General features: G+C 45.9%; 1 protein-coding gene across 2 annotated transcripts in view; it reads left to right on the forward strand.

The window, feature by feature from the left end:
- Positions 1 to 1,233: 1,233 nt before the first annotated feature.
- Positions 1,234 to 24,756, forward strand: part of EFCAB5 (EF-hand calcium binding domain 5) — a 50,438-nt gene continuing 26,915 nt past the window's right edge. For both annotated transcript variants that reach the window (XM_083172302.1, XM_083172303.1), the window contains exons 1-5: positions 1,234 to 1,440; positions 17,032 to 17,594; positions 22,851 to 23,007; positions 24,189 to 24,252; positions 24,548 to 24,615. In XM_083172302.1, coding sequence (XP_083028428.1) covers positions 17,038 to 17,594; positions 22,851 to 23,007; positions 24,189 to 24,252; positions 24,548 to 24,615 — 846 coding nt within the window. In that variant the 5' untranslated portion in view covers positions 1,234 to 1,440; positions 17,032 to 17,037. The remainder of the gene's footprint in view (positions 1,441 to 17,031; positions 17,595 to 22,850; positions 23,008 to 24,188; positions 24,253 to 24,547; positions 24,616 to 24,756) is intronic.

The following is a 24,756-nucleotide window of genomic DNA, read 5'->3' on the forward strand; positions in this document are numbered from 1 at the left end:
ACTTGTCCTTAGGACAATGTATGTCCTAAGGACATGTAATGTATGTAATGTATGGGGGCCTTAAGGCTGGACATACACTTCTGGGAAGTGAAACGCGATCCCCTTGAGTCGTTCCCGGATGGCAGGATCACATGTGACATATCGTATCTGGTCCTTTTGCATAGTATATATCACATGTGATCCCTGCCAAGCCAGCCTGGCTTGGCTGACAATGTGACACATTTCACCTGCAGCTGGTGTGACTCACAGGCTCCTTTGTTATACGCCACACATCGCATGCATTGTGGACAGTGCAGGTTATATACCCACCCATCTTTGGGCTTTCTTATCCACGTTAGATCTGGAATATATATTGATGTTTTTATGTACTATCATTGAGTAATATACTATTAATCAACGTTTTAGTATTGTCTTATTAAAATTTATTTAAAAATGTATTTAATTTTACAAATTGATTCACCTATTAATATTATTGAGTGCTGCTTCCTGTTTTTCCTTTTTTTGCTTTTGTACTTCTAGGGGACAGACCACCCCCTTTCAAGCAGCAGCTTTTTTTAAGTGAGTAACTCCTGAGTTAGCGCTCTTTGGTCTGCAACCTTGTGTTGTAAACCACTTGCTTTCTGGCACACATCGCATCGGACCTGATGTCATGCGATTTATGGCAGCCATTTAATGAAAGGTGACCAAGTTGCATGTGAATCGCCCTAGTGCATGGGCACGTTTAGGGGGTGATTCAGCTTCTTTTGGCACGCAGCGAATTTATTGCAGGGACCGATGTTGCGGCTCTGCGCATGCATACCAGCAAATATACGCATGTGCAGGGCCACTGTGTCATCGCCTTTGGAAACTATCACAGTCGCCAAGGCATCACACAGAGGGGGTGGGCGGAAAGGGGACTGACGCCCACAAAAACAGTGGGTACACTCAGAAATATGCTAGGTGTCCCTTATGTGAATGCAGCTGGGTCGATGTGTGAGCGTACTCATCCATTGCAGGCTTTAAATATAAAATATCGGAACGTTCCAGCGATGAGCGGGACAGTTGGGAGGTATGCTGCTATCTGAAGACAGTTGTGACATTTCATGTCATTATAGAATTAATGCTAATAAATACATTACAATAAAGTCTTTAGTGTTATACTGCAGAGCCAGCGTGTCTGGCATCTCCCTAGCTGCAGGTAACAGATGCAGTATGCAGTGCAGTATGAATACACTGTATATGGGAAGTGTGCACCCTTACATCCTGAGGGCTGGGGAAGCAGGATGTACAAGTAGTCACTGTGAGTGAGGCGGCATGGCAGCTACGGTACTTCCTGGCTCGTCGCCTGGCAACCAGAGCAAGCTAAACACTCAGAGGACATCTGCAAAGCACCAGGGGAGAGAAATTACACAGACCATACAGGCACTTATACGTCTGATCTGCAAGTAGATAACATTAAAGGTAAGACGAACCAGGGAAATGTAACATTATGATGACGAATCTGTCCAGCTGAGCACACTTGTGTGCAAACCCTGGCCTAGTGTATCCACAATAAGAAAGGCATATTTATAGAAAGCAAAACTGTTTCACAAAATCAATGGATACTTTGTGTGTGTGTGTGTGTGTGTGTGTGTCCTTTTTTACTTTTTTTTTACTTTTATGCTTAGTTTACAGTTTGACAATATATAAAAGGGCTTTTGCAAATACTGGGGCCATTACCAGGTAAAGTCTGATAATTTTGCTACAGTTTCAAAGCAGAAAGTAAAAATATCGGATTATTTACTAAGTTGCGCTGTTATGTAATTATAGCGTTCTAGTTTATTCATATGGCGCCAGTGCACCACAAAGGGATCAGCAGGCCGAACAATATAGAAATATCCAGAAACCAGAAAACAACGGTTATTCTGGTTGACTCGTTCGGATGCAAAATTTGCACTCTTGCGAGTCAGCCAAAGCCCGCCTTGCGAATGGTGGCCGCCCGCCACCCATTCGCAAGGTGGATTTGCATACAGGGCTTGCGAACGGATGTTAACATCCATTTGCATCCTTGTCGGTGACCATCGAATGATGGCGAAGGTGCACGCAATATAAAACTGACTCTAAAGTCACTTATTATATGCGTGGATGCTCGGAGGGAAGTGGGCAGGCAGCTGACATCCGGTGATGTCAGCTGGCCAGCCCCCGCACCCACGTCATTGGCTATTTTCATGAGAACGCCCAAGAAATGCTGAGCGTTCCAATATGCTAATGGTTAAGCCCGCCACACACACCCCCCTCCACACGCAAGGATGGGTGCGTGCACCCAGCGACCATATTGTTTGCCATGGACGCATGCACCCAGCACATGCACAGTAACAAAACATCGGTCCCCGTGCGAACGAACGCCCTTTGCGAACGGACCTGAATAAGTTCCTTAGTATAAGGCAATTTAGGATACGTATATGTTAAATAAAGTTAGTTGCATTAGGGGACAGGAAACTGAGGTAATTATACGGGGGATACGGTCGATTGGTCGACACAATGATGCTCAACAAGCATTGTGTTGACACCAGTTGGTTAACATGCCCATAGGTCGACATGTTTATCGGTCGACCTGGCTTTAGGTTGACATGTTTTTAGGTCGACATATGCATTAGGTCGACATGGCTTTAGGTCGACATGGGTTAGGTCTACAGTCAAAAGGTCTACATGGGGTTTTTGACAGTTTTTTGAGCCAACAGGCGGAATTTCATGCCCTACTATCCACTAGGGCATGGAGGTAGAATAAAATAGTGTAGCATGGTGAGCGTAGCGAGGCACTGTGCCTGAAGCGCGAGGGGACGAGGTGCTATGTTTCATTGTCCATGTCGACTGTGGTGTCGAGCTAAACCCATGTCGACCTAATGACCCTGTTGACCAAACCCATGTCGACCTAATGACCTGTCGACCTAACACCATGTCAACCTACTGACCCTGTTGACATAACCCATGTCGACCTAACGGTGTCGACCCAATGCTTGGAGATCAACTGACTGTAGACCAACGATCCCAACCCTTATACGGAGACCTAAGGTCATACTTCCCTTCCCTCCCGGAATGGCCCGGAGGGTCCTGAAAATTGGTTCCCCTTCCCTGGAAGGGTGGGTAAACCTCCCGCATTTAGTGGGGCCCCGTATCAGCCCCTGCACCCCCTCCCTCTGTTGGTCAAGTACTGGCATTTGCGGCTCTTTGGGCTAAAATGGTGCAAATCACGTAATTTAACCCCTTGAGTAGTGGGTTTTGCTGGGGCAGGACAAACCTACCAGGGCAGGTTTGTCCTGCCCCAGCAAAACCCACCACAGATCATTAGGAACTCCCCCCCCCCCTCACCTTCGCTCTGGCGTTAGCACGCCGGAGCTCCCCTGCCGACGCTGCCCCTGCCGCCTGTCAGTCATTACACAGGAGGCAGGCTCGAGGATGTTTTGCGGCGGCTCGGGAGGACTCGGGTGTCTGAGTGCTCCCGAGTCCCCCCCAACCGCCCAGAACATCCCAGAGCCTGCCGCCTACGTCATTGCTGCAAAATGAATGGCGGCAGGCGGCTAGAGGCTGGGGGAGCGGCTGGGGTTAGAACAGGGGCGGATTGGCCCACCGGGAAACCGGGCCATTATTACATACGGCGCACCCCCCCCCCACCTTGCAGCACATGAATATATATTTAATAAAAAAAAAATTACACATTCGCCAGCAGGGGGCCGGGGGAGCTGCTCATTAAATATTCACGTCACACTGGTCCCGCTCATTACATATACATGAGCGGGACCAGCGCAGCGGCTCCCTCCACCGCCTACCCTGCCAGCTCTCCCAGGGGGGAGAAGCTTTTGTCCCCGGGAGCTCTCCTTCTCCCCCACACATTCTGCGGCAGGCAGGGAGGCTTCCATCTCCCTGCCTTCCACCGTCGCCCGGCTCCCTGCAGGGGTTAAAAATCGGCGTCAGGGGCAGCGAGCCCCATCGGCATTGAATAGGGTGACAGGGAGGGCTGGCAGCGAATGCTGCAGCCCTCTGGAACCCTGCGAATGTGCAGCGAACCCTAAACAGGATTCGCTGCACATCGCTACAAATTACATTGAATACCTGCCATTGTGTCTCAAACTTTTTCATCTTGACCTTTTGCTTGTGTCGACCCTTTTGGCAATGTCAACAATAGTCATGTCAACCTTCTGATCACACAACCCATGCGCAACACCAAACAGCATCAAAATTCATACGTTTTTTTCATCCTAAACCGGACGCTATTTGACTGACAGGAAGCCATTACCTGGGAGTGGCAGGGAAAATGCAGGCCTGCCCAGGTGTTTTCAGGGAGGTTGTGTGACATCAGCTCCGGCCTCGATCAGCCTGATTCTATCGCACAGGCATAGCAGGTTCTGTGTTACCTACAGATTTCACACACAGGGAAAAAACATTCCATGGTGAATGAGTTGCGTATTTATTTGCAGCTAGCCACCAACCAGCATGGTTTCCGCAAGCCATTCACAGACTTGCCCAGAGCAGGTTTTCACTCTGGAGGAGAGCCAGCTATCTTTTCGCAGGACTCTGTGTAGCTCTGAATGAGGCTCATTAGGCCCGAATTACATCTGCTGGCTGGGCTGCAAGTTCTCAACCCAGCATACTGTGCGCATGCGCAGTCGTCCGATAATCAGTCATGCTGCAAATTCACAGCAGAGCAAACAGAGTTTGAATTGGGCCCATATTTCCCACTGGTGTGTAGGGTTAAGATGCAAAATACAAGCTTTTACAGCATGTTTTATAGGCCAAAATCAATGCTGTTTTGATCCAAAAAATGGTTCTGGTTGGCAGGATTGCTTAAACGCAGTTGTATTATCACGGGCCACGGCGCCCAGTTTTGTTACGTACGCTAACTTAGTGAAATCGCATTGCATTACGTTATTGGAGCGGGCAGGATATAATCACGCAGAGTAAAACACAAATATAACTTTGTAGACCCCTTTGTATACTTGTGTGTACACGCAAACGATTGAACACCTTTGGGGCTCCTGCAAATGGTGGAACAAGCGGCAATGGGGAACAGCACGTCGCCATTTAGAGTCGTATTGCTGGAATTTATATGGCGTAAAAGTTTGGCTGCAGATAAGCGCAGATAAGTTTGACTTCATGCGCTGACACTGCTCCCAAAGGCTGATTTTTTTCATCATTATTGTCATTATTAACAGTGTTTTTATTCGTTAATGTTCTTATTCTACATTGACTCCTATCATTGTCATTTTTGTTTTTGATTATTGACATTATTGGTTTTAATATGCTCTTTGATCATTAATTATTTACTAAATTATACCCGTTATTTGTTAACACATGTCATCATTACTGTGTCAGATGTATGATATTGCAGGTGTGAATGTGTCCAGAAAACAACCCCATTATCCACGTCATCCCGAAGCATGGCAAAAATTGTACAGGGAGCAGTGAATAAATTAACTAGTGAAACCGCATCGCATCGTATCTCATGCTACGGAAAAGTGACATGCGATGCGATTTCACTATGCAGAATTCCCCACTACGAAAATAGCGTACTGGGCGCCGTGATAATACACAAGTACCAATGAGTGTTATGTTGTTCATACATAATAAAGGTAACCAAATTATTAATTGAATCTATTATCGTGGGTAAAATATTATTGCTCCCATTATTTCATTTGGTAAATAATATTGGCAACTTAATATTTATTTAATATTATATTTTCTGTGTAACTAAAAAAAACATTTTTTATTATTGATATTTTCAATTTGCCCCCAATAATAAAAAATTGGGTACTTATGTAATATCTGGGCTCCCGTTTTTCTTATGAGACCGCGTCCCCTCGCGGGGCTCGCTGCGCTCACCACGCTTCGGGCACGGTGGCTCGCTGCGCTCGCCACACTATATAAAATCAACTCCATGCGTAGTTGGATAGTAGGGGTATGAAAAAATGGGGTGCATTTAACATGGGAGCCCAGATAATACATAAGTACGAAAAATTGTATTAATGGTTTGTGCCCCCTAATTACATAGAAAGGAAGAAATAGCAAAGTAATAAAGCGCTATCAGGGTTCCCAAAGAGGTTGCCCTGAGGTGGATTTAATAACAGAAAAAATGGCACCAATTTATGTTCCTTCCACATTTTTGTAAGCGTTTCTCATCCATTTTCTGCAGCTCAAAGAGGGCACAATTTCTTAATCACTCCTCCATAACCACATTGGTGGATACAGAGGCGTAGGTAGGGCGGAGCCACCGGAGCTCCTGCTCCGGGCGCCGATTGGTCGGATGGCGCCGCCGCCCCGCCCCCCCCTCCGCAAAAATCATCCCTGCAGAAGAAAGATCAATACGGGCAGCGTGCACCGGCGGTTACCCTGCCCGGCGGCTGCCCTGCCCGGCGCCTGCCCCCTGCCCGGTCCGTGACGCTTGGTCACTCTGACACTCCAATGTAATTTCGTGCTGCTGCTGCTCGGACCAGCTTCCGGGCAGCGCAGCAGCACTCAGATTCCTCCCACAGTCGCCTGCCTCTCACTCCCTCCGTCATCAGCCACAGCCATCCCAAGCGCTGGTGAGGATAGTTTCTGCTGCCGCCCGTGCCGCCCTGCTAACATTATTCAAGGTGGTTTTTTTTTTTTTTTTTACAGCTAATTAATGATGTAATAAGATTAATAATACACTTGGGGTTCCTGGGGGAGGGGGGGGGGGGGGGGAGTGAATCTCTCTGGCATCTGCTGCTGCCCTGCTGTGCTGTATATTTATTTATTTACAGCTGTCAGCATGTTATATAGTGCAGCAGATTCCGTTACAGTGTCTTATATAGCGCAGCAGATTCCGTTACAGTGTCTTATACAGTGCAGCAGATTCCGTTACGGCACCTTATATAGCGCAGCAGATTCCGTTACAGTGTCTTATATAGCGCAACAGATTCCGTTACAGTGTCTTATATAGCGCAGCAGATTCTGTTACAGCGTCTTATATAGCGCAGCAGATTCCGTTCCAACGTCTTATATAGCGCAGCAGATTCCGTTCCAGCGTCTTATATAGCGCAGCAGATTCCATTACAGTGTCTTATATAGCGCAGCAGATTCTGTTACAGCGTCTTATATAGTGCAGCAGATTCCATTACAGCGTCTTATATAGCACAGCAGATTCTGTTACAATGTCTTATATAGCGCAGCAGATTCCATTACAGCGTCTTATATAGCGCAGCAGATTCCGTTCCAGCGTCTTATATAGCGCAGCAGATTCCATTACAGTGTCTTATATAGCGCAGCAGATTCTGTTACAGCGTCTTATATAGTGCAGCAGATTCCATTACAGCGTCTTATATAGCACAGCAGATTCCGTTCCAGCATCTTATATAGCGCAGCAGATTCCATTACAGTGTCTTATATAGCGCAGCAGATTCTGTTACAGCGTCTTATATAGTGCAGCAGATTCCATTACAGCGTCTTATATAGCGCAGCAGATTCTGTTACAATGTCTTATATAGCGCAGCAGATTCCGTTACAGTGTCTTATATAGTGCAGCAGATTCCGTTACAGCGTCTTATATAGCGCAGCAGATTCCGTTACAGTGTCTTATATAGCGCAGCAGATTCCGTTACAGTGTCTTATATAGTGCAGCAGATTCCGTTACAGCGTCTTATATAGTGTCTTATTTTTTAAGTTTTTTCTTTTCAAATGTAACATGCAAACACATGTTAGCCATGCCCCTAATTCATTACCGGGGTAGGGGGGGGCTCAAAATATGCCCTTGCTCCGGGCACCATGGCACCTAGCTACACCGCTGGGTGGACATACAAAATATGTACATAGTGCATAACTTTAAAAACACACAGCATTTAATAAGGATGTACACTTACAATAGATAAAACGAATAGCATTCTGCAAATCATCCACTAGATGGAAGCATTGGCTAATGATTGCAAGAAGGAAGCCTTGCATCATAAAGAAATACATTCTAAACAATGTCTGGGGAAAGCAGGCAACTTCGTTGAATTATTGTATTTATTAGAAGGTAATTATATAGTCCAAAACATATTAAGCAGTTTTTGTACTGGGATATTTTATTCACACCAGTCCCTGCCCCAGTAGATCGTATTATCTATATTTCCAATCACATGGACACACCATTAACCTGACACAGGGGCGGATTGGGATGTAAAAACAGCACAGGAAATTTATAGAGCAGTCCTGGGGGCGGAGTCTGCTGAGGGGGGGAGTCTGCCAAGAGGGGGAGGATCCCTACTAATAGAATCTGATTCAGAGTTGCATGCAGTTGCAGCTCTCACGAGCAGGGCCCTCTCTCCTTTTGTGCTTTTCTTAGAATATATCTCTGCCACTCTGATAAATGAGTTTGTGTCCTGTCTCCTGGTGCAGATTTCTTTATTTACCATGTCCTTATCCTAATTTGCCTATTACTGTTTAGTTTTTGTTTTCACTAATCTATGTATTGTCAGACGCTGCGTAACCCTTGTGACGCCATATAAATAAGCGATAATGATATATGCAGGGAGTTGGGTTAGAACATACGGGTAATACATACTAGTAACATGATATGTGCACAGGTAGATAGGCTGGTTCCTGCTCCTTTTTCTATGTGTTCCTGAACACTACTTTTCATGGAGATTTATGCATTCAGACCTGATCATTGCACTTGCTGATATGTATATCTGCATTAGATGTGTGCTGCGTGTAAGCACTCAGACACCAGCTCTGAGATAGGGGGCAGGATGGAATCTGTACATTGTTGGCTATACCCGCCTGTTTGCAGATCCATGCACCCGCACACTGGTCACATGCTGCAATCATAACACTGCACAATATGCTATACACTATAGTATACTGCACATGCACATACAGTGACATTAGCTTACAGCCAGACCCTCATCTGCTCTGAGTGTAACATGGAGGCAGTGGCGGACTAAACTTTTCTTCTGGGGGGGGGTTACTGTTAAATCCCTGGTGAGCGCTGCCACAAAGTTTCCGCCAAGGCTGAGGGCAGTGTTTTATAGCCTAGGGCAGTGGTCAGATTGGGAAATTTGAAGTGGGGTATGAGGTACTGTACACCGAGAATCCAGATACTTTATTGATTTTGATAATCAATTTAGATACTTTTTAGCACATTATTTAACACATACCTGCCGACTTTTAAAAACTCCTCTCCGGGAGAAGCCCCGGAGAGGAGTGAATGGGGGGCGGGACGAGGCAAAGTTTTGTCACCTAGCCCCGCCCCCACAGTGAGGGTGCGAGCGGTGTGGGATGTGGCTTCTACCTAGGGGCCCGGCTACCTTCAGGATGTGGCTGCCGCCCTGTGGTACCAGATACCAGCAGTGCAGGTTCTGGCTGCTGCCTGGGGTCGCAAGTGCCGGCGGTGCGGGTGAATGTAATAGCGACTTGGCTTCCGCTGCCTGTTTTGTCACCAAGCAAAGTACTGCGGGAGGAGCTGTGTTCGGCCGCGCATGCGCAGCAGCCCTCCCGCAGCCGTTTAAACTGCCTGGCCTATTTTGATTTGGGCAATAAAGCTGCGGCCGCCAACCGTTGAGATTGCGGTTGCGCAGTCCAAGGCTCAGCCAGGGGGGAAGCTGCCATTTCTGGCCTCATATGGGCCGGCGCACCGGAAAATGGCCCGATTTCTCGGCAGGGCCAATCCGCCCCTGACATGTCAGTATATTTTTGAAGCATGAGAGGAAAACCTGTACAAACACTGAAAAATATACAAACTCCATGAAGATAATGCCTAGGTCAGGAATCACACCCACAGGTTGACGTAATGATTCTAACCACTACATCACCACTCACTGATACTAAGAACCCCTGGGATTTAAGAAAGAGGGACCACAGCACTAAGGTCTTGGGTTCAGTTACCACAAAGGCCTTATCTATATGGAGTTTTAAGTTCTCTATCAAGTTCTGATGCTTTGTCTAAGAGCGTAAGCAGTCCAGTGACAGCTAAATCCCTTTGGCCTCCTGTTTTATCCAAGTGCCTGCAATTCACACCACCAACTCTCTCCTTGTCAATTTCCTCCTCAGTCAGGGTGGGTAATACTCCTTCAGGCCATGTCATTGTCATGACTGACTCCTCTACCATCCGGGATTCCTCCGGAGGATCCTACAGTGCTACGCCTACTACTGCTGCTGCTGTTGCTGCTGGTAGTCGCTCATCATCCCAGAGAGTCCTATGCCAGGAAGATGAAGTATGACAGCAGTCATCCTCTTGCAAAGCGGATTACTCAGCCTTGACAGCTATGTTGGTGTTAGACGTGCATCCGGTATCCGCCTTTAGTGCAGTGAGATTTAGACAATTGATGGAGGTAGTGTGTCCCCGGTACCAAATTCCATCTAGATTCCACTTCACTAGACAGACAATACCCAGGATGTACAGAGATGTCCGGAAAAGTGTCCTCAGTGTCCTGAAAAATGTGGTTGTACCTAGTGGCTGCTCGTAACTTATGGTAGGAGGTGGACTGCCGCTGGCCCAGATGCCAGCACCCCCCCCTGACGCCGCAGTTCTTCCTGGTACCCGCCACAGCGTTCCCGGCGTCTGTATAATGATGACAGGCGCTGGAACTAAGGCATGCGCAGTACCAACCTCTGCTTCTATTGGCTGCTTTGGCAACAGCCCATAACAGTATATCACAGTCCAATACAATACAGATAACAGGCATGGGGACCAGCACATGAGCAGTACAGACGTAGGTACTGCGCATGCGCAGACCCTGTATTTTATGAGAGAGGCATCCCGGAGGAGAGGAACACCTCCCAATGGGACTGCCTTTGTGACTGGCAGGTCGGACTTCCAATAGGAAGTCACTGCCAGTCACAGTGAAGCCACTGCAGTCTCACAGACTGCATCTGGCTTCACTAGAGTGGCAAATTTTACTTGGGGGGCTGCAGCCCTGAAGCCCATAGGTAAAAACCGCCACTGGTTGTACCCACTGTCCACTTAACCAGAGACATGTGGACAAGTGGTACAGGGCAAACTAAGGACTATATGACTGTGGCAGCCCACTGGGTGGATGCATCGCCTTCCGCAGCAACAACAGCAGCAGCTACACTGTGGATCACCGGTTTCACTAAGAGGCACAATGCAGAGAACCTCTTAGAGAAACTGAGGGAAATCATTGCACAATGGCTTACCCCACTTAAACTCTCCAGGGGATTTGTAGTATCTGACAACGGCACCAAAATTGTGCGGGCATTACATCCGGTCAAATTTCAGCATGTCCCATGTTTTGCCCACACAATAAATTTGGTGGTGCAGAATTTCCTGAAAGGTGACAGAGGCATGCAGAAGATGCTTGCGGTGGCCCGCAAAATTGCGGGACACTTTCGCCATTCTGTGACTGCCTGCCGAAGACTGACACATTAGCAAACCCTCCTGAACCTGCCCTGCAATCAAGAGGTAGCAATGAGGTGGAACTCTACCCTCTATATGCTGAAGAGAATGTAGGAGCTGCAAAAGGCCATTTAGGCCTACACAGCCACCTATGACATACAGTAGGCAAAGGATGGAGGATGCACCTGACTCAAGCGCAGTTGAGAATGATTTCCGTGTTGTGCAAGGTTCTTCAACCCTTTGAACTTGCCACACGTGAAGTCAGTTCAGACACTGCCAGCTTGAGTCAGGTCATTCCCCTCATCAGGCTGTTGCAGAAGCAGCTGGAGAAAGTGAAGGAGGAGCTAAAAAGGACCAATTCCATTAAGTATGTAAGTCTTGTGGATAAAGCCCTTCAATCGCTTTGCCAGGATTTGAGGGTGGTCAATCTGTTAAAATTAGACCACTATATTTTGGCCATTGTACTCGAATCTTGGTTTCAAGCCTATGTTGTGTCTCTGTTTCCGGCAGACACAAGTCTGCAGCGTTCCACATCCTTCTGGTCAGAATATTGTCATCTGAAGCAGAACGGAACACTGCAACAGCTTCTTAATTTTCTCCCACAACTGTGGCTGCGAGGAAACAACTCAGATATCCTAAACGACACGCTGGCGGTGATGCAGGGTAGGCAGGAGCGAGTAGGCTATCTGGTTTGGATTGAAGGACCTGCCAACAATTGCTGACATGTCTACTGTCACTGCAGAGCCGGCCTTAGGCATAGGCAAACTAGGCAATTGCCTAGGGCATTTGGAATGCCTAGGGGCACCAGCAGCTTCTGCTGATTAAAATGATATGCAGCATGCCTATATTCTGTGTGTGAGTGAGGCTGTATCTGCATATTAAATAGTGTATTCATGGAAATCATAGTAACATAGCATTCCGTATTCAGGTACAGCCACAGTCACACACAGAATATATTCATGCCACATATCATTTTAATCATCGGAAGCTCCTTGTGTGTCCTGGTCATATAACAATGCAAATAAGAAAAATTTTCAGCAAAAAAGGCACCCAACGTTAGCAGAACTGGCCAGGAGCTGCATGGACTATTGAGGCAAGATGTATGAGGAAACATCTGTATCCAAGCAGAGGCAGAGGTCACAGTGTTTGTGGCTGTGCGAGTGCTGTCTGCGGGTGCGTTGGTTGTGCAATAGTGTTCGGCATATGTGTAAGGGGCATTATATGTGTCATGTGTATAAGGGCATTAATAATGTGTAACATATGTGGGTGTAGTTTCACGTGCGTCTGAGTCCCCTTGCGGGGCTCGCTACGCTCGCCCACGCTGCGGTCTGGCGCCGTGAAACTATACAAGTACCCATATGTGTAATGGGCATTATGTGTTTCGTGTATAAGGGCATTAATAATGTGCAACATATGTGTAAGGGGTATTATGGGTGTCATTATGTGTATGAAGGGCATTAATAAAAGTTGGCATAATGTGTAAGGGGCATTATGGTTATAAGGACATTAATAATGTGTGTCATGTCTAAGAGGCATTACTGTGTGGTATTATCGGGGGTACAAATTACCCAGGCCAAAGTCTGATGGAAGGGGCCCTGGGCCCCCTCCCCTTAAGTGACAGCAGCAGCTGCAGCTCCTCTCGACTGCCCATCACACACTGCTTTGTGCTGGGTTGCAGTGTGGCCATGGAGGGTGCTTAAAATATAATAATTTCTCAGGATTTTTTTCTAAGGGTATAATGTGAATAATGTGAGGAGTAATGTATATAAGGTAAAGTGGTACTACTGTGTGATGTAACATGAATAAGGGACACCATCGCATGATATGTGAATAAAGTTGCACTACTGTGTGGCATAATGTGAATTGGGGGTACTATTGTGTGGCCATGCCCCTTCCCAGCAAGAACACACCCCTGTTTGGGCTGCGCACCGAATGTGTGCACTGTTTCTTTTTAAATATTGCGGGTAGGAGCACCAAAATGATGACTGCTATGATGAGGGTTGATGGTGCTGAGAAAGGGGAGCAGGGTCAGAGGCGGAACTAGTGGCGATGCTAGGGGGCACCAGCCAAAATCTTGCCTAGGGCGTCATTTAGGCTAGGGCCGGCTCTGTGTCACTGCATACGATGCTGTCACCATTGAAAAAAATGGTGGAGGATTACATTGGTGACAGCATACAAGTAAACATGTCAGACAGTCCGTACCTGTACTGGCAGGAAAAAAAGGCAGTTTGGAGGACCCTGTACAAACTGTCTCTATTTTACCTGAGTTATCCCCCCTCCAGGGTGTACTCCAAAAGAGTTTTTAATGCAGCCGGAAACCTGGTCAGCGAGCAATGTAGGAGGTTGCTTCCACAAAATGTGGAGAAGATGATGTTCATTATAATGAATTATCAAGACCAGCAATTGCCTCCAGAGTAAACAGAGGGACCTGTGATTGTGGATTCCAGCGGGGATGAATTGATAATTTGTGAGGATGAGTAGGTAAACACTGAAGGGGGTGAGGAATCGGAGGATGAGGATGTGGACGACATCTTGCCTCTGTAGAGCCAGTGGGCCAGATGCACTAAGCTTCAAAAGTGATAAAATGGAGAGTGATAAACAACCAACCAATCAGCTCCTGCCTGACATTTTTCAAACACAGTCTGTGACATGGCAGGTAGGAGCTGATTGGCTGGCTGTTTATCACTATCCATTTTATCACTTTTGAAGCTTAGTGCACCTGGCCCAGTGTGTACAGGGAGAGATTAATTGCTTCTTTTTTTTTTGTGTGTGGGCCCAAACAAACCAATCATTTCAGCCACAGCATGTAAGAAACATAAAAAAGGGGAATGTAGATCACCCCTTTTCATTACATTTTAAAGAAATTCACCATTGCTCCCCCAATCAAATTAAAGATTTTTGGGGTGTTGAACTAGTAAAAAATAACTGGCGTCATAACAATAAAGGGTACTCTTTACCTAGATGGGCGCCCGTCGCGGGCATCGCGGGTACATTTATGTATGGCCGCGACGCGACCGACGCGATGCCCGCGATTTCCCATTGAAACCCATGTTAAACATGGAAATCGCGTCGGTCGCGTCGCGGCCGTCCATAAATGTGCCCGCGACGCGATGCTCCCGATTTGCCATAGGAATCAATGTTAAAAGGCCCGATGGACACGATTTTAGTGTTAAATGGCTCAATGGACCCGATTTGGCCATAGGAATTAATGTTAAATGGGCCACAGAGGCCAAATAAGCACAATTAACCCTTAAATGTCCCCCAAATTTTTAACGCCACCCCACGATCCACGCCAACCCGAAGCGTGGCGAGCGCAGCGAGCCCGCGAGGGGCGGCGGTACGCGTCCTCCGACCTTTTCATGCCCTACTATCCACTAGGGCGTGGAGTGAGAATAGAATAGTGTGGCGAGCGCAGCGAGCCACCGAGCCCGAAGCGTGGCGAGCGCAGCGAGCCCCGCGAGGGGACGCGGATACCTTCACAGTTATACGCGTCCCCTCGCGGGCTTCACAGGTGTCCGTGGCGACGCGGACACCTGTCAAGCCCGCGAGGGGACGCGTTAATTGTGCGTATTTGGGCTCTGTGGCCCATTTAACATTGATTCCTATGGCCAAATCGCGGGCATTGAGGCATTTTACATGAAAATCGCGCTCAATCAGCCTTTTTAACATTGTTCCCTATGGGAAAATCGCGGTCATCGCAGGTAGCAGATTTTTATGTACCCGCGATTTACCCGCGATGCCCGCGATGCCCGCGATGACCGCGATTTTTACCCCCATCTAGGTAAAGAGTACCCAATAAAGAAAATAATTTAGCCAGAAAAGAGATTAAGTGGATTTTTGACCTGAACTCACTATCCTCACATGGATTGAACTCAGACTTTGAGCTAAAATGGTTCCTTTAAATTTATTTTAAATAATTCAATTTTCAATTAGCTAAAAAAAAATATATATATTTTTGTTAAATTATTTTATACCAACATACAACTTACTTTTATCTGAATCTGTATTTTATGTACTTTTACAATGTTCTTAAATGTAATTGTAAAATACATTGTTTCTACTCCTGCACAATTTTCAATATTGGCACTATGGGTGACATTCTATGCTATGCGAGTATCGTTATTTTGCGGTAATTAGACCACAAAATGGCGATATCGCATTTTCCCATTAAATCGTTGATTTAATGGGATGCGCATAGGGGCTGAAATCGCATATTTTGTGCGTTAAGGTCTGGTGAATAAAAATGCGAGATTAATTCGCATTTTTATCGCATCCAGATGTTTGCGCACAGAAAAGTATACAAGTCTCTTATTTAATGCTATGCGCATTTGCACATCGCATTTTTTAAGTGACTAATTTTCGCACTAATTTCAGACCTGGGTCTGTTAGGCGAATTAGCCAGAACCCTGCACAGATCGCAATGTTCCGTGCAGGGTTCTGCTGTAAAAAATAAAACAAATGGTTAAATAAAAAAAAAAACGAGCGCGGGGTCCCCCGCCCGAGTGTAACCAGCCCCGGGCTCACAGAGCCGGTGCTGGTGACATAAAATCAGGGTCCCCGACAAATAGGGGTCCCCTTGATTTTATGAAACCAGCATCCTCCCTTTGGCCCCAAAATATGGCTATTAAGCTAGGCGGCCTTTACTTTATATGCCTAAAGCCAAATTGAGTTTCTGGTTAATAGGGAAATCACGGTTTTGATAGCGTTCACTGACTTCCGGTTTTCCTTACATCCGGGGGCTGTCCAATTAGATGCCATACATGTGCAGGGGTACAAATATTGCCTTGATGTGACTCCTCTCCAAGCCTTGAAAAAGACAGGTTATCCTGTCGAAAAGCGTTGGCAGGAGAGGAGCCTTGCTGTACTTCATCCTGGGATCTTACCACCTATATGCGGTTATGATTGGGGTATAAGGCCAATACCCCAGTCACCAGGTACTGTATTTTTTACATCTGGTATTTCCCAGACACATTGTTGTTAATAAAATTGTGTACCTACCCTGAAAGAGGACTTTTTTGTCTCATCTTTCTCCACGGAGTAATCTACGGATACACATTCTACCTAAGAAACTGGGTTCCCTTCAAAAAGATACCTAGATGCGTCTGTACCAGTAATATCTACTTGTGAGTACGGAACGCATCCAACATTGAAAATTCACTTGTGGTGAAATCCCCTAGAGATATAAAAGAAACCTTTATGAGCGCATTCTCAATCTTGAGCGTGAGTACGGGTATGCTTCTGAAGACCCTTCTCCCCACTGTTGTGTAAATACACCTTCAGATTGCTAAGGTTGTTCTTAACACATTGCTGTAAATTTTTTTTACATATTCCTCTGGATGTGTTGACACCTCTTCATCGCCCCTGGTCCCTTTCTCCACACACTGTACAGACACGGGGTTGAGTGGTGACCCCTCTTTTCGGACCTGGCAGAAGAAGAGTGACTGCGCCTTGGGACTGATTATCTCTGTTTGTTTTTGTAACCCTACTGCAACCATGCCTCTTACGTTGCCCCGTAGTGCCCCCCCCCCATATGCCCCCAGAAGGTTCACCTGCTTTTCACTTGGAGCTCTGATTGACTTGTATTGCTTTGAATTGCCTGATATACAGTTTGTATCATAGGACTGTGCTAGACAGAACATCCCTGACAATAGCTTAGTCATTTTTATATTTTTACATTGTATTATCTTACTAGTAAGAAATGTGCACTCTTTTTGCTTCCTTAGATAACCATGGACTCAGAGGCTGAGTGCTACGGCCAGACCTCCATCACAAAGAATCCTGCTTTAGATTCTCAGATGATGACCAACCACATGCGTCAAGCGACAAGTGACAGTTGTTCCCAATCCATTCGTACAGATAGAGACTATAAAATAATATTTTCAGAAAAAATGCAAGAAAGAGGGTTAAAACTGCAGCAAGAAATCTCACAAAAAATAAAACTGCAAAGAGAGCAGAAGGAAAAGGTTCTGGAGGCATCTCCAGATTATGTAATGGCAAGGGAATGGTTCAGCCGAGATAAATCATCTGTGGAGGCCAGAGTCTATCTTCTTGACAGGTTAATACCCAAAGTGGTGCAGGGGGTCGATAATTTGCTTATGGAAGTTGAAAAGAAAAAGGTCCTTGAAGATGATTCAGTTAAATTTGACCCAGTTACTTTTCTTGGAGAGTACCTCATGAGACATAACACTGAGATTGCGGCTGGTTCTGAAAAGTCTGCCTATGCTCATGGCTTAGAACAGGTGGTGGCAGATCTGAAAAATAATGTTTATGACTTGGAGTTCAACAGGTGAGTAACAATATCCCCCAATGTGTATGATATTCTTAGCTGATAATTACATCTAGTCTAGTTAGTCAATTGTATTAAAATATGTGTGCGTCTATTAGACCAGGGTTCCCTTATCAGCACTAGGCATAGCATGTGATCATCAGCTAGGGCTGGTTTAAGACATCAGTGGACTCAGGACACACACATTGATCCAACCTCAATCCTTTTTCAAGAATACTATATGAAATGTTCAACTGTATCCCAGAAGCAAATATATGTACATTTCTAGAGACCAAAAAAAACAAAAAACATTTTTACGAATAACATTGGGGCCATAAACCCGATCCCCAACACCGGTTCTGAGGTTGTGAATTGGTGCAATCCAACATGTTCGATTTCCCCAATTTGCTAATCCGGACTAAAAGTTATCAGGGTTTTTTTAACATGCAGAATGTTCCTGATTCCCCGACAGTTTGCCAATCAGCGATGGCCGCCAGACTGTGTTTTTGATTGGGGATTTGTGGAAATGCAGTGCAGATGTATTGCCCACATGAGTCAGAGTCAGTTTCCATTGCCTCAGCAGGTGGATCAGTAATATTTGGCCAGCTCTGCCACTGAAATAGTTTACTGAAGTCTGAATGCCTTACTGGGTTCGGCGGAGCAGCCCTTTCCTGTTCTGTATAATTTGCTAGCCTTATCTCCACCATGAGGATTTGGCCACCTGGGTGGCAGTTGCAGGCACTGTCAGGGGTGATTTTACCAAGAGCAGCCACTTGGTGGTAGGATGGTCAGTCCCACACTGAACCAAAATAGATACAAACTAAAAAAGTGGTGCTTGATTTGATGAAAAAAAAATTGGTTACCAGTTTATTACAAACTTAAAATTCTTTGTATAATAACATAAAAGACACACATATAAAACAACAAAAATATAAGTGGATGGTGAATAATATAAATTATAAAAACTGAAATAAAAAAACGTATCTTATCTCCACCATGCAGGTTAGAGTGCCAGTGCTCAGCTATGAGGCACTAGTTTTAAGTGGAACTTGCTGCATTTGCCAAGATTAAATTGAGATCAGCTGATCTGAGCAATTCTGGAGTGTAGGCAACCAAACTATACATATGTGCGTCATCTGATTGTTTTAAGATACTTGGGGACTAATTCAGTATGGATCGCTAATGTGAGAGTGGGAAGTGGGAGAAAGCAGCAGCCCAGACAGAAAGAGAAAACGCCTCTTGCTAAATTGCAAGAGAATTGCGAATGTATTGCTAATTGCTGTCAACACGCAAATCCATACACAATTCCCAAACCATCGAAGAGTTTTTGGCATCTGTGCGTAATTGTGAGTAGGTCTGTGTCTTCCACTTATCTGTGACTGAGACAGACTAGAAGTGGTCATCGCTGACGTCACAGACCCTCCTCAAAAACACCTGGGAATGCCTGCGTTTTTTCAAACACAACCAGAAAACGTCAGGGTTTCACCCCCAAATCCTGGCTTCCTGTCAATCAAGCTCCAGTCCTATTGTCTTTACAATCCATTTGTATTTTCAGTCACTTTTCTCATCACGCATGATACACAGGCATAGTTCTTATATAATTGCTCGATTTGCGAATTAATACTGAATTATGCCCTTTTTCCGGCGTTTGCTCCAGTGCGCAAACTGGCAAACCCAGAAAATTCTCAGGCGTGCCACTGCCTGCGCTTTCCCTTGCCGGGCAGCGCGGCTGAGCTGAGCGCTGAGATCCTTCTATGCCTTTCTTTCTATGACCTGCGCAGCCATATTGTTTCTCCACGGAAAGGGACAGTTTTTTTATTCTTCCAGCCAGTGTTGGACTCGGTCTTGGACTGTCTCAGAGGACGGCCACACTCAGAACCCCCTCCTCTACCATGGGAGGATGGAATGCCGGATGATGAGGGAGTGCTGAAACAGTGGAGTGCACGCAACCCCCCCCCCCCCCCTCACCCTTTCTATAAAAATGCTCCCATCTCTAAATAGGATCTGACCCTGGAAAACTTGTTTACTTCCTGCTTGGAAGGAACTAGTCACCAGAGCAGCACTGCTCAACTCCCTGCTCACCTCCACCCAGCACCACCCCATGATGTGTGCACTGTAAGCTACTGTAGCCAACAAATCTTCAACTACTCCCCCCGCCCCCCTATAGTGTGCATCCCTGTGGCAAATTTTCAAAAAAAACTGGGTGTGCCCCCCCTGTAGCAAGCCTCCACCTCCCTTGTAGTGTGCACCTGGAGCAAGCCTCCACATCTCCCCCCTTGTAGTGTGCCCCACTGTAACCATTCTTCACTTATTCCAGTCCTCGGTTTTTATAAAATTGCGTTAAATTTCCACAGCTGTCACTGCTCCCATTTTGTGTGTGCAAGCATGTACAGGGGCGCTGGAACGTTTTTAGGTTGGGGGGGGCAAGATATAATCTCATTTTGGCGCCCCCTAAATTGCTATATGTTACCCCTGGGCACTATACAAACTGGCAGCGGCATATACACGTGGGCATTATACACAGGGCAGCGGCATATATGCATGGGCATTATACACAGGGCAGTGGCATATATGCGTGGGCATTATACACAAGGCAGCGGCATTTATGCATGGGCATTATACACAGGGCAGCGGCATATACACGTGGGCATTATACACCGGGCAGCGGCATATACATGTGGCCAGAGACACCAGGACTGACATTAATCCAGGGGTTGTCATTTACTCGTAAAAAGTGGAAAAAGTGGCAGTGTCACCCCCAAACAGATTTATGTGATTATGTCTGATTATGATAATCAGACATAATTACATAAACCTGTTTGGGTGTGAATCCAGGGGTAAATGACAACCCCTGGATCTGTCAGTCACTGGGGAAGGGAGGGTGAGAGGAGCAGCATTTACCTTTAAGTTTTAGTTGTGGCAGCACAGCGTGATGGCTGCTGCTGCGGCTGTTGTAGGATGCTCCCGCGGCTCCCGCCCATGCACTGATCCACCGTCGCGACCAGTCTCCCTCCCTACGGCCCGCATCACGCCCGCCAATCACTGTGGACGCATCACATCCACAGCCACTGTGATTGGCGGGCGCTGGTTCTCAACATCTCCCCGCAGCAGTCATCCATGTGGGCGGACGGCTGCGAATAGGAATCGGATTCTTGCTGAGGCGCTAAAGCAGCTGTGCGGGCGGGCGGCTGCGATTAATCAGTAATATAGGCGGACGGGCGGGAGGCTGGATCAAGCTTAATCAGCCCACCGCCCGCCTATATTACTGATTAATCAGCCGCCCGCCCGCACAGCTGCTTTAGCGCCTCAGTAATTTTTGGGGGGGGGGGCAAGCTGCCCCCTCGCCCCCCCCCGTTTCGGCGCCACTGAGCATGTACATGTGGGTGTGTGAGGATGGCACACGTAAAAGCGGATAGGTAAACCCTAGCATGCCATTAGCCAGGAGTAGAGCAGCCGCATAATGTTATTGTCTGGCGTGACCCCTACACACCCACATTTCCCCTACCCTCTGGCCCCAGGAATGTACAGTATGATTCCCTCACTATAAAAAAGTTTAAATACGTTTTAAACTCAACAAGGGTACAACAATTACATAAAGCAGTGGTTCCCAACCTGTGTGCCTAGGCACCCTGGGGTGCCTCAGGACACTTGCAAGGGTGCCTTGGGTTGGTGGACCAAGATCAATTCATATTATTTATGGTCAATATAACAGGCAAAACCAGTGCTTATGGCTGCCAATCATAATATATGTGGACACCACACAATTGTGATACGTATATAATTACAATTTACTTAATTCAATATTTTTTTCTGAATTTCTCATTTGGCCTAGGGATGCCTTGAAAATATTTTGATGCTCTAGGGTGCCGTGATTCAAAAAAGTTTGGGAACCACTGACATAAAGTGTTCAAACTGTCCAGGGAGTATGGAAATTATAATCAATTCTTTCTAAAGGCCCCCATACATTACTGTGACTTCTCCGAGTGGAGAAGTTGCAGCCGATCCCCCTTGAACCACCCAGGAGCTTCCCGGTTGGCAGGATTGCATGCAATATATCTGTTTTATAAACCTGTTTGTAAAGTTGGAAGGTGCTATTTATGACAACAATCATCACCCGCTTGACCAAATCCAATACCAGACGTCCTCCCGCTCTTTACATCTGCGGTATCATTGTGGAAGTGCACCCAGGAGCCACCTCAATTTGAGGATCAAGTGAGAGAGAGTTGTCCAAAAGCCTGCTGCCACCATACAGCCCATACCATCTCCCAAGAGTTATGCCAACTTGCCAGCATTTACTGGACTTACACAGCCTTCAAAACCAACGTGGAGGAGCCTATTACTGGGACATATTGGTACCATACTGGATATTACTTCCTATTAAGGACTTGCGGGTGACTATTTATCACATAAATGCACCTATGTACTGTTTTTATACCTTTTTATCAATTCAATTGTGTTTATTAAATGTGTGAATATTTATTCATCACGTATGTTACATTTTTGTTATTAGCGCAGCTACCTTCATCTGTAATTTCTTATTGTAGGGAATTGACACCCCCATTTTTTTAGCAGCAGCTTGCCAAAGCAACTAATTTTAGGCACCCTACATCATAACTTGTTATTACTCTTTGCAGTCTGTGACTGCACTGGCATTCCTGTGACTGGCAGTGGCATCCTATTGGAATTTCTACCTGTCAGTCACAGCAGAGGCAGAACTACCATTGGTGCAGAATGTGCATTGCTTGGGAGCCCCTGAGGACTAAGAGTCCCACTGCTGCCACCTACTGCTGTGTGGCATTTTGTGAACTTGGGTTGGAGTGAAGGAGGGGGGCCCAAATTATATTTTTTATACATGAGCCAAACACTCACAAGTTCTGCCACTGAGACACAGAAACACACGGCAGTCCCATTGGAAGGTGTTCCCTCCCTCCAGGACTGCCAGTCCAGGTTGCAATAAGTAGAGAGCTGTAGTCAGCTCCCTGTCTTATTGCACAGCACAATCTGGCTTCTATAGGCTATAGTCGGTGAAGTCCATAGAAGTCGTGGTTTCTGCAGTCGCACTGTGGCTCTATTGCACAGGTGCCTTGGCTGGCGGCTTTCTCCTCTCCACGCATGTGGGTAATGGCAGCCCCCCTACTAACCATAAGTTGGAGCCACCACTGCTTATAGCTGATACAGTATATGGTATGTTCTTGCTATTTGTTCTACAATGATTTAGGAAATGGTAAATCGTTTTCTGTACACAGGATGGGTGAATAATGACCTTGTTTCTGGCAGGCTAGGTCAGCTTCAAGCACAAATGAAGGAATCCCAAGAGAACAGGGTACAAATAGAAAGCATCCATGGCCAGGTTATGCAGAAGAGAAAGGCAGCCTTGTCCTTGCAGTTCCAGGACTGGACATTGGATGTTAGTGGCAGGATCCCTCTTGCCCTGGTAAGCTAGGATAAGGTATAGATCTGTCTTCTGCTATTATACTGATTATTGAATTCTACTGTTTTCTTTGCAACTAATGATGAGGCTGATTTTGAATTAGAAATCAGAAGTCTTTACTGCTGTATGGAAGGCACAAGTTCTCCATCCTGTGTGAGTGGGTGTTGCTCACTGCGATACACCCATGTCTAACAGCCATGTCTGGCTATTCCCTACTCTGTTGCCACCAAGGAACGCCCACTCTAAATCACTTTCCCTGCACCCAAATTTCTTCTTCCTCATCAAGCGATTGCCATCGGGATGTATGAGTCATGTGACTTGGACTTGCGCAGACATAAAACATCTGCTGTTTAGTGTGCACTAGGTCCAACTTTGAATCAGGCCCTTTAAGCCCACTTGCCCTCACAGTGATCATGCTACACATTGCAAGTTGTATAATGTGTAATGAAAGCCATGCCATATTTTGTTTATTCAGTTGGAGATTGTTGTATATTGTATACTTATCAACTGTTAGGTTAGTGTTCTACTGCCTATTAAATACCCGCTAATTTGGGCAAATAATTCTAGACGTAAAGGGACTAACACTCAACAATCCCAATAAGGTGCAATATCTTTACTAAAATGCAGGAGCCAATGATACTACTTGTTTCCATTGTGTAACTCATACTTTTTGCATACTTGGCTACTTTGTCTTTTATACGGGGGGCCCCACACCCACAAAAACATTTTTTGTTGTTTGCGGGTCCACTGGCAGGGCCTAATGACGTCAGTTGCATCATTAATCCTCACTTCCTGTTCTCGGACCAATGATTTTCTCCCAAACCTGTCTGCTTCACTAGGAAGCAGGTAGGATGCCGGAGAGCCACCAGCTCTTCTGGGGGTGCAGGGAACTAACCAAAAACTTGAGGGTAGGCAAGTGTGACTCACTTTTTTTTTTATGGTGTCCTATGTGAATCTTCCATACCAATTTTGGACCTAAATGTAATGTTAGTAAATGTATAAGGGTCAAAACTATCTTGTCTTTAGAGGTCATGATAGATTTAGCCATTTGAGTCACATCTCCAAATAGTCCAAGTCATCAGATTACCTCATCCATATGCTGACATCCATTCCAAGTTCCAGTCCTGTTTCATGTACATCATCTATATTCCTGATTATATTATACGTTTCTGCCTTCACCTCAGGTACAAAGTGCATTAAAATCGTTTTTTGAGGTAATCTCGGAACTCCCATTACAAGCCAAAACAGGTGAGCTTTGCGAACGCTGGTATTATTTTTTCCCATAACGTTTTCTTGAATTAAAGTTGAACAATCTATTGTGAATTGATAAATGCCTTACATATTCATGTTCTAATTAAAATATTTTATGTAACAGAGATTCCCACACGTGGTCCTCAAGGCACCCTTCTCCATGCTTGACCACAGGTGACTTTAACCTGTGCTGAGCCATGCATATCTTTAAAAGCTGAACCGTTAGGGTGCCTTGAGAACCACATTTTGAAATCTCTGGTACAGATACTGTATATCCTTTTCCTTTTTGTAGTGAGCAATGCCGAACTGGAGACAGTAAATTCTCTAGAACAGAAGCTGAATGAAGAAGATTTTAAAGAGGTGAATAGTAGTCACAGATTTATTTTCTACGACTGTTCATTTTTAACCCCAGAAGAATGTTTATTGGCGATATAATCCTAAATCTAACATACATTTTTATGCAATAACAGATGTCATATTAATTTTATTTTACAATGTTTG

Source organism: Crinia signifera, chromosome 2 (assembly GCF_055691185.1).
Source record: "Crinia signifera chromosome 2, ASM5569118v1, whole genome shotgun sequence".
NCBI lineage: Eukaryota > Metazoa > Chordata > Amphibia > Anura > Myobatrachidae > Crinia > Crinia signifera.